Source organism: Thalassophryne amazonica, chromosome 1, assembly GCF_902500255.1.
Source record: "Thalassophryne amazonica chromosome 1, fThaAma1.1, whole genome shotgun sequence".
In the NCBI taxonomy this organism is placed as follows: Eukaryota; Metazoa; Chordata; class Actinopteri; order Batrachoidiformes; family Batrachoididae; genus Thalassophryne; species Thalassophryne amazonica.
In genome coordinates, this window is record NC_047103.1 from 83,015,458 (window position 1) to 83,029,677 (window position 14,220).

At 41.7% G+C, this 14,220-nt stretch overlaps 1 protein-coding gene across 1 annotated transcript in view; it reads right to left on the reverse strand.

Moving 5' to 3' along the window:
• mpp7a (membrane protein, palmitoylated 7a (MAGUK p55 subfamily member 7)) overlaps window positions 1-14,220 on the reverse strand; it is an 866,557-nt gene that overhangs the window by 374,971 nt on the left and 477,366 nt on the right. The window contains 1 exon segment of the mRNA XM_034172035.1: window positions 10,308-10,439. Within this exon segment, the coding sequence (XP_034027926.1) occupies window positions 10,308-10,439 (132 nt within the window).

The following is a 14,220-nucleotide window of genomic DNA, read 5'->3' on the forward strand; positions in this document are numbered from 1 at the left end:
GGCCAAAAAATACTGGGTGTATAAAATTTCAAATTAGAAAACTAAAAACACTGTGAAAAGTAATGAGTGAAAACACCTACTCAAAAGCAATCCACAACTATGAAATTTAGGCGGAGTCACGTTTCATACCAGAGGGGGGGGAAAGCTTCAAAAAAAAAAAAAAAATGACATGGTTGAAGTTGTGAGTTCTCATTCATCTGAAAGCTTGGGAATAACCAACCAATACATCATCTACAATAATTGCTTGTAGCCGATTCTTCCCAAAAAAAGTTCAGAAAGCAGAATAAGAACACATGTAAGTGGCTACTCTGCATCCTCCAATTTGTGTTCAAGTGTAGCAGTACATATTTAAATACATTAAACATAAGCATGTTTACAACTTGTTAAAAACCTTTAAGCTCAAGTTTTCCAAGCTCTACAAATTTCATTCAGCCAAACAATTCATTTGCTTATTGAAACAGCCTGTCTACTGTGGTTCCATAAGAGATTTTAGTCAAAACAAGATTTATTTCAACTTTTATTTATTATAATAGGTTATTACTGGGACAGAACTATAGATATATTTGTAGTATTTGCTGCTATGGTTTGTGTATGCATGTGCATATGTTATTTTTAATTGATCAACTTGATTCAAATGGATAGGACAGTGTTCCACAAACTTTTCATAATATTTTGTTGGATATTTGGCCAATTCTTCCTGAAAGAACTGGTGTAATTCAGCATTAATAATAATAATAATAATCATTTTATTTATAAAGTGCTTTCAGTCAAGTGTTGTACAGGCTGTAATAACAATACAGGACAGTACGATACAAACCAAAAATTACTTGAAGTACATCAAAATAACTCAAAAACATGACAAAGAGTAAAGAAGTGGGTCTTCAGCTTTGCTTTAAAAAATCCACAGAGCCTACTGGTCTAATGTCCACAGGAAGATTGTTCCACAGCTTTGGTGCCCTGAAGGAAAGTTCTCTCACCAACAGTCTTTTTCTTGACCTTCAGAACTACCAAAAGACCACTTCCCTGAGAACGGAGGTTGCGGGAAAGAGTATAAGTGCTTATGAGATCCTTAAGATATGAAGGTGCAAGACCTTTTACAATTTTATAAGTTAATAAAAGCACCTTCAAATCAGCACGAAACTGACAAGGAAGCCAATGGAGAGAGGTCAGCCCCTGGGAAATCTGCTCTTATTTCCCCGCTTGTCAGGATACAAGCAACAGCATTTTGAACCATCTGCAAAAGCATGAGTGAAGACTTATGCATCCTTGTCAGACAGGATGGATCTAATCTTAAGCCCCTTTCACACCGGCCCAAATGTAGAGCTGCGTATTGTGGTGTTGTGTTTCGTTTAACTATGGCCGAAATGTGCACGTACTCAGCCTTTTTCCATGTTCTTTGCGTTCGTAGATTTGCTTGCAGCTGTGAGTGTTTGCTTTTTAATGAGTGCACACAGTCGCGTGTAGCCCTTGCTGCTATTAAAATCAATTCAAGTATTTTTCAGTTCACACAGTTCACGTTGTGCTTGGAAAAGAGTGGACTGTATAATGAGGTTTTTACAGTTGCATACTGCCACATACGTGGTCTGTCCATAAAATAACGGTCCTTTTTATTTTTTTAAAAACTATATGGATTTCATTCATATGTTTTTATGTCAGACATGCTTGAACACCCTCGTGCGCATGCGTGAGTTTTTCCACGCCTGTCGGTGACGTCATTCACTGTGAGCACACCTGTGGAAGGAGTGGTCCCGCCCCCTCGTCGGATTTTCATTGTCTGGAAATGATGGAATGAAAAGGACTTTTTTTCCATCAGAATTTTTTCAGAAGCTGTTAGAGACTGGCACCTGGAAACCATTTGAAAAAGTTATCTGGCTTTTGGTGAAAATTTTACGGGCTTCACAGAGAATAAGGACTTTAACTACAGCTTTAAGGACCCCTTTAAGGACGGTCGGTGCGCCGCCCTCCGAGCTGCGACGTCGCGGCACAAACCACTGGATCATTTCTAAGCTGATGGCTCTGTGGATACGAGACCGTCGTGTGCTCTTTCTCTGGTTATCACAAGAGCTGGACATCAGCCATTTTCCGGCAGATTTCACTTTTAACAAGAGATTTTGTCATGGAAGCCGCGCAAGAGGCTTCGCGCATCACGACCGATTCGCTGATGAAGCGAGACAAAGGAACACCTCCGTTTCGGCATGTCAGAGGACAAGTTTGGACATCTCTTATCTTAAGTCTATCTCGGCTTTCAGTGCTTACCAGTCGAGTGAGTATAAGAGAACTTGTGGAGAGCTGGACATGTCCAAACTTGTCCTCTTGTTAAAAGTGAAATCTGCCGGAAAATGGCTGATGTCCAGCTCTTGTGATAACCAGAGAAAGAGCACATGACGGTCTCGTATCCACAGAGCCATCAGCTTAGAAATGATCCAGTGGTTTGTGCCGCGACGTCGCAGCTCAGAGGGCGGCGCACCGACCGTCCTTAAAGGGGTCCTTAAAGCTGTAGTTAAAGTCCTTATTCTCTGTGAAGCCCGTAAAATTTTCACCAAAAGCCAGATAACTTTTTCAAATGGTTTCCAGGTGCCAGTCTCTAACAGCTTCTGAAAAAATTCTGATGGAAAAAAAGTCCTTTTCATTCCGCCATTTCCAGACAATGAAAATCCGACGAGGGGGCGGGACCACTCCTTCCACAAGGCGTGCTCACAGGCGAATGACGTCACCGACAGGCATGGAAAAAACTCATGCATGCGCACGAGGGTTCAAGCATGTCTGACGTAAAAACATATGAATGAAATCCATATAGTTTTTTTTTTTTTAAAAAGGACCGTTACTTTATGGACACACCACGGATGTTGCCATAGCTGCTATTTTCTGCCTCTGTGGAAGTGCGTTCAGTTCTCTACTGCACAGTGTGGTGCAGGTCAGAAACAGAATAATTAAACATTATTTTATTTTATTTATTTATTTTGTCTTGGTGGATCATTTTCATTGTGTACAGATGCTGCTGAGTCTGGATGTGGTAAAGGCTGCCGTGAATGAAGTGCTGTGACTCTTTAAACTTTTAAAGCTCCGGTTGCACTACTGCACTTTCCACTTTTACTATTACCTCAGACACTACACTGTAAATACTAAATACTTGTCCTTATTGTCAAAATGTCTTGTCCTGTCATCACAGAGGGAAGGTGAGAAACAAAATGTGGATTTCTTGTATGTCTAGTACATGTGAAGAATTGACAATAAAGCCGACTTTGACTTTGCTCCGATCAGGTCTGCTGATTTGATCAGACCTGATTGATCAGGGTGTCTGATGAGTGTACTGACATGCAGCGATGGCGCTTTTATTTTAAAGAGTCACAGCGCTTATTCAGGTTTGATCAGACCTGATCAATCAGGTCATCTGATGATCGCATAGACATGCAGTGACTGCGCTTTTATTTTAAAGAGTCACAGCGCTTATTCAGGTTTGATAAGACCTGAGAAATAGAGAGAGACAGAGAAAGAGAATGACAGGGAGAGAGAGAGAGAGAAAGTGACAGAGACAGAGAGAGAGCGAGAGAGAGCGCGACCAACCTGCTGTTTCTGTTCTCTTTCTGGATTTATGAGTTGAGGTTCGATTACCTGTTCTGAGCACACACATGTTCATCAGTTAGATCAGCTGTTCTGAGCACACAGAGGCGCTGTGGGCTGCGTGATCATGTTCTCCAGCTGATTCACTCTGGATGCATGGACTCAGTTTTTGGATGTGTACAGGAGCACTGTGTTGCACAGACTTGCATGCAGTAACGTTGTGCTGCATAGACCTGCTTAAAACTGCATATTTTCTGTGTCCAGTGCTCTACACCAAAAAAATTAAACATGTTTAATTTCTTCCATCCTATGCACATAGCCCTCAACATACTGCTGCATAGGGAGCAAAAACGCAGTGTAGAGCTGCTAAAAATGGGCGTAGAGCTGCTCAACTTGGCGTAGACGGTACGCCACAATACACAGTTCTACGTTTGTGCCAGTGTGAAAGAGGCTTTAGCAATCCTTCTAAGATGAAAGAAGGACACCTTTGACACATCCTTGATGTGTTTGTCAAACACAAGAGTCTGGTCAACTATAGCCCCAAGATTTTTAATTTTTTCACTGCAATGAACCACACAATCATCCAGAGAAAGAGCAACATTTTCAAATAAATGATGTAAATTCTGAGGTACAATGATCGTCATTTCAGTCTTTGCAAAGTTAAGGAACAAAAAAATCATTAGAAAACCAGCTTCTGACAGCTGAAAGACAGAGCTCAAGTTTGGACAAGTTAGACCCATTTTCACAATTTACAGGCATACGAGGTCTCTTAGATAATAAACCGACCCTTTTATTTTTTTTTTAACTATATGGATTTGAATGACATGCGATTACACCAATCATGCTTGAACCCTCGTGTGCATGCGTGAGTTTTTTCACGCGTGTCGGTGACGCCATTTCCCTGTGGGCAGGCCTTGAGTGAGATGTGGTCCCGCCCTCTCGGCTGAATTCCTTTGTTTCACACGCTGCTCGAGACGGCGCGCGTTGCTTTATCAACATTTTTTCTGGACCTGTGAGGAATATCCGAGTGGACACTATTCGAGAAATTAAGCTGGTTTTCGGTGAAAAGTTTAACGGCTGATGAGAGATTATGGGGTGTTTCTGTCGGTGTAAGGACTTCCCACGGAGCAGGACGTCCTGCAGCGCTTCCAGGCGCTGTCATCGGCCTGTTTCGAGCTTAAAACATCCTAATTTAAGGCTTAATTCACCCAGGACATCGTGAGAGAACAGAGAAGATTCAGAAGAGGCCGGCATGAGGAATTTATGCGGACATTCCACTGTTTAAGGACATTTTTTTAATGAAAGACGTACGCGCAAATTCGCCGAGTCGTTTCCGTGACGACTCGGCAAATCTGTGTGCGCCGCGACAGGAAAAACACCTCCGTGTTGAAAACCATTTGTAGAATTCAGGCGGCTTTTAATGGCTTTCAACAAGTGAGTAACTGAGAAATTGTTTAACAGCTTGGGCATGTTCCAACTTGCCCGTTAAGATTTCCAATGGAGGTGTTTTTCCTGCCGCAACCCCCCGCGGTCGGGTCCAGCCCGACATGCGACTCTGCCCGCACGTTCTTTCATTACAAAATGACCGTTAACAATGGAATGTCCAAATAAACTCCTCATGCCGACTTCTTCTGAAAGTTCTCTGTTCTCTGAGGACTTACTGCATCAACAGAGCCTGAAATGTGGAAGTTTTCAACTTGAAACGGCGAGACGCTGCCGCCTCGAAGCGCAGATCGCCGTCAGGCGCCGTGGACCGTCCTTAAAGCGACACTACCAGACCAAAATCTCTCATCAGCCGTTAAAATTTTTACCGAAAACCAGCTGAATTTATTGAATGGTGTCCACTCAGTTGTGCCTTACAGTTTTGAAAAAAATTTTATCAAACAAAGCAACAGTCTCTGAGCCATTCCTAAACAATGAAAAAAATCGACGAGCGGGTGGACGACTCCTCACTCAAAGACTGCCCCAGGCGAATGACGTAACCGACAGGCGTGAAAAACTCTTGCATGCCCACGAGGGTTCAAGCATGTCTGATGTAATCACACGTGATTCAAATCCATATGGTTTTTGAAAAAATAATAAGGTCGGATACTTTTCTAATAGACCTCGTATATAGTTGTAAATCATCTGCATAACATTGAAAACCAAAACCAAAAGAACATAATATTTGACCAAGTGGTGCGACATAAAGAGAGAAAAGCAATGGACCTGAAACAGAACCTTGAGAAACCCCATGCTTGACTGCACAAGGCTCAGGCAGAAAATTATTAAACAGAACATACTGAGATCTGTTTGACAAGAAACATTTCAAGAAAGAAAGATTTTAACCACATCAGCACCTTGCCCGAGATGCAGAACTGTTGTAATCTATCCATGAGAATGTAATAATTGACTATCAAACACAGCACTGAGGTCCAACAACAAAAGAACAGAAGCACAATCATAGTCAGCATTTAACAACAAATCATTCACCACCTTTGTCAGTGCAGTTGTGGAATGATTTTCCCTAAAGGCAGACTGAAGAGGCTCAAAGAGATTATTAGCTGTTAAATACTCAACAAGATGATTGGAAACCTCTTTTTCAAACACCTTTGATAAAAATGCAAGGTTTGAAACAAGTATGTAATTTAACGGTGTAGCAACACAGGCTTCTTTAACAAAGGTTTTACCATGGCAGATTGAAAACACTCTGGAAAAATTCCTGAAGACAGCAAATAATTTAAAATGGACAAACCATATGGACCTAGTGTATGCCAAAGCTCTTTTATAACCCAAGAAGGAAGAGGGTCCAAAGAACAGGTTGTTGAGCGTGCTGATATAACAAGCTTTGACAATCCGGGCAATGAAGGGAGCTGGAAATCCGTCAGTCCCTGTCCACTAGTAATAGGAGCAGCAGCACATGCTACATCATAGTTTACCGACTTTGGTATTTGCAGTCTGATATCCTCAACCCTGTCATTAAAAACAAAAGAAAGTTCTACGCTGTCAATTAAGACCAGCTGGCCACCTGATTGGTCTGGGTGAGCTTTGATACTGATACTGTATCAAACAGCAGCTTTGAATAATGCCTATTACTCTCAATTAGATGAGAACAGAATGATGCCATTGCAGCTGACATGGGAGACTGATATGCACTCAGACTATCCTTCCAGGTCTGATAAAATACATTCAGTCTGGACTGACACCATTGACGCTCAGCCTTCCTGCATTATTTTTTAAGAGTTAAAACATTTTCATCTACCCAGGGAGTAGGACTCTTTCTAAGCGATTTCTTGACCTTTGCTGGTATCACCAAAATCAGCAGGCCAAGAAGAACACGATTAAATTGCTCAGTCAGGTAATCCACTGTGAAATTGTTACTAAAAACTGAGTCAGCCAAGTCAGGCAATCTTGAATTAAAGTCCTGTATGGCACATGGGCTGATATATCGTGTTAACCTTGATGTCACCGATCCTCTACCCGTAGCCAATGAGTATGGGATGAAGACATCAAACAAAGTTAATGAATGGTCTAACATTGGTAAAACAGAGAGTTCTTTAACAAAAACAGAGAGCCCAAAACATAAAACAAGATCGAGAGAATGTCCATGACAGTGTGTTGGTCCAGACACCAACTGTGTCAAGTTAAGGAAATCAATTAAGTTTAAAAAGTCTTTGATCACTGGCTTATCATCACAGCATAAATGAATGTTAAAATCTCCCATGAATAAAATCATAACATACTGAGCAATAAAATGAGTTACAAACTTGACAAACTCAGAGATAAAATGCTGATTATACTTGGGAGGGCAATAAATAACAACAACTAAAACCACAGAGAGATGATTAATATTAAACAACTGTGATTTAAACTAGGTAAATGTAGCACAATTCACAGACTGTCTACATTTCAAAAAGTCATTAAAAACTGAAGCCACCTCTCCTCCCCTCCCTGTCTGTCTCGGGGAGCTGAAGAAGCTCCAGCAGGGGTGCAACTTCACCATCACACAGCCAGCTCCCCATCAGAAACATGGCATCCAGCTGATGTGTTTCATAAAAGTCACAAAGGACAGATGTTTTATTTGAAAGAGACCTGGCGTTAATGAGTGCCATTTGGACCCTTCGCTCCTGATCCTGAAGGAAAGCCACGCAATGCAGCTTGTGCAGGTTGTCCGGATTAGCTCCACCTCTCCAGCCCCGCCTCCTCAGTGTCCAGCAGCTCAGCGCTGTCAGCTGATCAAGACACACCAGGTAAACAGAAAGAAGGTATTGCTGCAGACGAAGTAAATCCACTTCAGCGGCAGAAATATCTCCAGAAAGATAACAATTATTCCTAAGAGACCAGAACTGGAGTTTAACACTCGTGCCTGCACATGTGTCACGAGACCGGCACCATCTCCTGCCAGTTCATCTCCAAGACCGGTTCCCGGCAAAACAGCTCAGGCAGCTCCAATGCCAGAAACGGTGGAAGCCTGATCGTCCTCCGCTCATAATCAGCATGATGGAACCTTGAGATCGTGTTGCGGATATCAAAAAGAGCCTGGAGCTTATATACCAGCAGAGACTGTGTGCCGTCACAATCAAAGACAACAGTATTAAGACAATGAACAATACATACGGGACGGGGACAGAGACAGAAAGACGGTTTGCCACAACAGCCGGTGCCATTTTGGTGCATTTTTTGTGAGTATCCTTACTCAAAAACATGTTTTTCAGTTCAGCCCACAAGGACCTAGATTATGTGAATTTATATGGAAATTTGACCAATCAGAGCAGCACCTGCCCACACCCGACCACACCTGATTTCAGCACAACACGTCCCCATGAGCGCAAACAGACTTGTTAAATAAAGAATGTGGGCACTGGGAATGAAAATGGTAATGGTGTCAGGTGGAAATTAGTAACAACACCATCATTGCACTGCATGCCACACTGGGAGTAAGATAGGGTTCAAAGAATTTAGTCAAGTTGTACAACCCCAATTCCAATGAAGTTGGGACATTGTGCAAAATGTAAATGAAAACAGAATTCAATGATCTGCAAATCCTCTTCAACCTATATTCATTTGAGTATACCACAAAGAGAAGATATTCAATGTTCAAACTGATAAACTTTATTTTTGTGCAAATATTTGCTCATTTTGAAATGGATGCTTGCAACACGTTTCAAAAAAGCTGGGACCGTGATATGTTTACCACTGTGTTACATCAACTTTCCTTCTAACAACACTCAATAAGCCTTTGGGAACTGAGGACAAGAATTGTAAGTGTCATGATTGGGTATAAAAGGAGCATCCCCAAATGGCTCAGCCATTCACAAGCAAAGATGGGGTGAGGATCACCACTTTCTGAACAACTGCATGAAAAAATAGTCCCACAGTTTAATAACAATGTTTCTTAATGTTCAATTGCAAGAAATTTAGAGATTCCATCATCTACAGTCCATAATATAATCAGAAGATTCAGAGAATCTGGAGAACTTTCTACATGTAAGCGACAAGGCCGAAAACCAACACTGAATGCCTGTGACCTTCGATCCCTCAGGCGGCACTGCATTAAAATCCATCATCGTGTAAACGATCTTACCGTGTGGGCTCAGGAACACTTCAGAAAACCATTGTCAGTTAACACAGTTCTTCGCTACATCTACAAGTGCAAGTTAAAACTCTACCATGCAAAGCGAAAGCCATACATCAACAACATCCAGAAACACCACTGCGTTCTCTGGGCCCGAGCTTATTTGAAATGGACAGATCCAAAGTGGAAAAGTGTGCTGTGGACTGATGAGTCCACATTTCAAATTGTTTTTGGAAATAATGGACGTCATGTCCTCCGCACAAAAGAGGAAAAAGGCCATCCAGATTGTTACCAGCGAAAAGTTCAAAAGCCAGCATCTGTGATGGTATGGGGGTGTGTTAGTGCCCATGGCATGGGCAAAGTACACATCTGTGATGGCACCATCAATGCTGAAAGGTACATCCAGGTTTTGGAGCAACACATGCTGCCATCCAAGCAACGTCTTTTTTAGGGACATCCCTGCTTATTTCAGCAAGACAATGCCAAGCCACATTCTGCATGTGTTATAACAGCGTGGCTTCGTAGTAAGAGTGTGGGTACTAGACTGGCCTGCCTGCAGTCCAGACCTATTGTCCATTGAAAATGTGTGATGCATTATGAAGCGCAAAATATGACAACGGAGACCCTGGACTGTTGAACAAATGAAGTCGTACATCAAGCAAGAATGGGAAAGAATTCCACCTACAAAGCTTCAACAATTAGTGTCCTCAGTTCCCAAACGCTTATTGAGTGTTGTTAGAAAAAAAAGGTGATGTAACACAGTGGTAAACATACCACTGTCCCAGCTATTTTGAAACGTGTTGTAGACATCCATTTCAAAATGAGCAAATATTTGCACAAAAACAAAAAGGTTTATCAGTTTGAACATTAAATGTCTTGTCTTTGTGGTGTATTCAATTGAATATAGGTTGAAGAGGATTTGCAAATCATTGTATTCTTTTTTATTTACATTTTACACAATGTCCCAACTTCATTGGAATTGGGGTTGTACGTAAGCTGACGACCTCTGCAGACCACAGCTTTGTGTTCTTCCGTAGGATGAAGAGACCTTCTTATAATCGTATATTCCCCAACTCTTAATAACTTCAGCAGGTTAGTGGGCTATAGATACATAACAATTTAATAGAAGAAGAAGAAGATCAATTTTTAAATTAAAAACATCAGTTCCTCAAGAAGCTGATTAAAAACTTACCAGTGGCTCTTTATTTTTAACCAGTCTTATGATCTTCACTGAGTCTTCGTCATCATCCAGGTCAGTGGGCAGAGGGGGCAGTTCAGGGTTGTATTGCTTATTAGCAACCATGTCGTGGACTGACAGCAGACTCTGAAGAAAGAAGAAGGACAAAGTGACAGGAGGAAAGAAACAATAATAAAGTCTTGTCATTCAGTTCAAAGAGTACTAACTACAACTATGTCCATGTAATCAGCAACACAAAGTATAGCAGTATGTTCCAATAAGAATTTATACCATAACTCCTTTAAGCACAGCAGAGAAAAGGCAGAGGCTGCAGAGAGAATGAGTATGGATTAGGGCATCTTATCAAGTGATGTGTGATGGATTTTAAAACAATCAGGGCCAGTAATTGTTGCTGCAAAGGTTAATAGTCATTAGACCCATGGTCTCTACTCAAACATCTATCTGATGAAAAGCAACCAGCACCAGATCTGGACTATTGCTCTTGAAGGAAAGTTGGGTATTCTGAGGCAACCTTGGCCACTATTTTGCCACTGATGCTTTGCAAGGCCAATGTTGTGAGCAGTCAGAGAACTGATGTTCAGCGGCAGACTCAAAGGAAGATCTCGGCAGCCTGAGATATTTCACACAGTCGTGTGCAGACATAAAAAACACACACACACATACACAGACGGAACCAGACAAGAACGATGCCATTGAGACATTCATTTTTCAAAATATTTAACGATTCCATGTCCGGATCAAGATGCAGCTGGACACGTGCTGCTTTTTCCGTGGTTGAGGATGAGAGAAAAGTGAGAAAAACATCTTCCACCCTCTGTGCCAGAAAAAAAAGCAGAGCGAGAGCGCGAGAGAGCAAGAGAGCGAGAGAGAGAGAGAGAGAGAGAGAGAGAGAGAGAGAGAGAGAGAGAGAGAGAGAGAGAGAGAGAGAGGAGAGAAGAAAGAGAAGCGAGAGAGAGAGAGAGGAGTTGTGTGTTTTATGACAGGGGAGCACGCTGCACTGCAGTGTTCAAGATGTTACTAACTGAGAGCAGATGAGAGGAGGCGGCACTCTGTTGTCAGGATTCACTCAGAGAAGAGCTGACCAGCACATACAAGGTTTATCTCGTTATACTATTGAAAACCTTTACCGCTTATATTCCTACCCTGAAACCAAAGGCAACTGTCCTTTTTCTTTGTCCTGAACATATGCATTCCATCACTACACACATACAGCTCATCCAGAAAGTATTCACAGTGTTACATGTTATCAACATTTTGTTATGTTACAGCCTTATTCCAAAATAGATGAAATACATTTTTCCTCAAAATTCTACACAAAATACCCCATAATGAAACTGTGACAAAACACATATGCATTTTCTTGATTTTTGCAAATTTATAAAAAAAAAAAAAAAAAAAAACCTAAGAAGTCACATGTATTCACAGTCTGTCATGAAGCGCAAACTTGAGCTCAGGTACATCCTGTTTCCACGGATCATCCTTGAGATGTGAAGCGCTGAAGTAAAGTGCTGTGAATATTTTCCAGATGCACCGTATTAATGCAGTGCAGACCCACTCAAGTCAGCAGCTTAACTGTTACACCTACAGAACAACTACATGAAAAGTAAAGAAACATTTCTCATGTGTGAACACCAGGTCAGTGTATATACTAATTACAGGTGCAACAGCCTCAGTCACAGCTGAGGTTGGTAATGAAATGGGAATTCTAAGCACTTATGAAGGACACTGAAGAAAAAAACAAAACAAAAAAAAACAAGAAATCCGGACTAATGTTGACTTTCGAAAGCATCGTTTAACCTTCATCCAGTTTTGTTCCTGTAGCTGGCGCTTCGCTGTTGAAAAATGTGAACGAATCCCAACGACAACCTCAATTCGTCCGCATTTTCATTTTGCTTTCTGTCTTGCTTTCTGTTCCTCGTCATTTGCGTAGTTCCTGCCATCAGCGTTCTGTTTGATTGTCGTCCAACTTCATCCAACCTCCCAAGTCAGACATCTTGCACGAACATTGACGATATCTGAATGGATCATTAACTAAAGATCCAACGAACTGCACATAATATCCTTGTATCGCTGATGACTCTTCCATGTGTAGGACGAAAAGCAACATTCTTATACAGAAACAATAGCGGCAAGAATGTTTTATCAACTACTTTAACTATTTACGCATGTTCCAGCTGTTTGTGACTGTTGTCAAGACAATCAATTCCCGCACCAGCAGGTGCTGTGGACATGATGAAGAGGCTGGCTGTGCTTGGTCTCATACACGCTGTCTGTCACATCATCGTGAATGTTTCGTTCTGATTTTGTTTCATTTCATTCATCTTCATTTTTTCATTTATATGGCACCAAATCACAACAAAGTTTCCTCAAGGCACTTCACACAAGTAAGGTCTAACCTTACCCAAGAGCAAGCACACAGGCGACAGTGGGAAGGAAAAACTCCCTCTGATGATTTGAGGAAGAAACCTCAAGCAGACCAGACTCAAAGGGGTGACCCTCTGCTTGGGCCATGTTAACGACACAATTGAAAAAAATTTCTAAAACAAATATAAAGGAAAGTTTGCCAGTGCACAGGACAGGTGGGTTGCAGAGGTAGACACCACACCCATCTCTGTATGGAGCCACACCTCAAACAGACAGAAAAAACAGAATCAGCTCAGAATCAGCTCATCAGCTCTGTGAACCGCAGATTTTTTATTCACTCTCAGGACACAAAGTAGTCCTGCACCCTGAAAATGCAGAGCCATGGGCCGGTACGTAGGTTTAATTAGGTCAGCTAGGTAGGGAGGTGCCAGTCCATGAACAGTTTTATAGGCTAGTAGCAGAACCTTGAAATCTGATCTCACAGTGACAGGAAGCCAGTGAAGAGACGCCAAAATGGGTGAAATGTGGTCAAACTTTCTGCTTCATGTCAAAAGTCTGAGAGCAGCATTCTGAACTAATTGGAGAGCCCTAATGCTGGACTGCATTAAACCAGAAAATAGAACATCGCAGTAGTCCAATCTAGGAGAAAGACATGCATGAATCAGGGTCTCAGCATCAACCATAGACAGGATGGGACGAATCTTCACTATCGCAGGTGGAAGAAAGCAGTCCTCGTAATGTCCCTAAGGTGGAGGTCAAAGGACAACGTAGGATCAAAAATTACCCCAAGGTTCCTCACTTTGTCAGTGTGATGTATGACACACAAGGTAGGTGAAGCGTCCGTTTAAATTGTCAAGTTCAACCTTCGCTTTGTTTTTCTTTTGCTAGTTTTGGTTTTGTTTCATTCTTTTTTGCACTCTTCATTCACAGACTTTTTGGTGATGGGAAAAGTGCAGGATGTGTAAAGGAAAGCTGTACCAACATTCAACGTCCTAAGTTTGCATCAAGCAGAGGTCATGAAATTTCTTGAAAAGAAGAAATTCAACCCAACAAGGCCTGGTATATCTCCAGGTGTCAAAAGGAGACCCCCCGAGCCAACACAGGAATGCTCGGTGTCATAAACCCCCACCCTTTCCAGGATTTAAAAGTGCATTCCTCACAAGAGTGTGAATCCCTTATCAAGATCCCAAACCAGATGGGCCAGCTCCTCTCTCATAAAAAAAAAAAAACAGACCATAGAAAGACATATCTGCCCCCAAAACACCTAGAAATATGTCTTTACAACAAGATTCCACTAAGTACATCTCACTGAAGAATTGCCATCAACTTGTTGATCACAGTCCAGTTTTTCTGGTCAAAATCGACCCCAAATTGAGTTCACATTTTGTGATGAAATCCAAAACCCAGTCCCTTCCAGTCCATGGAACAAGAGTGACCCCTGTTGGACGAATTGGGGAAGGGCATGTGACCAATTCGTGCAGTGTTAAAGTGTAACCACATTTAAAAGGTGCATTTTATTGTTGTAACAGAAAAAAAGAAAAGA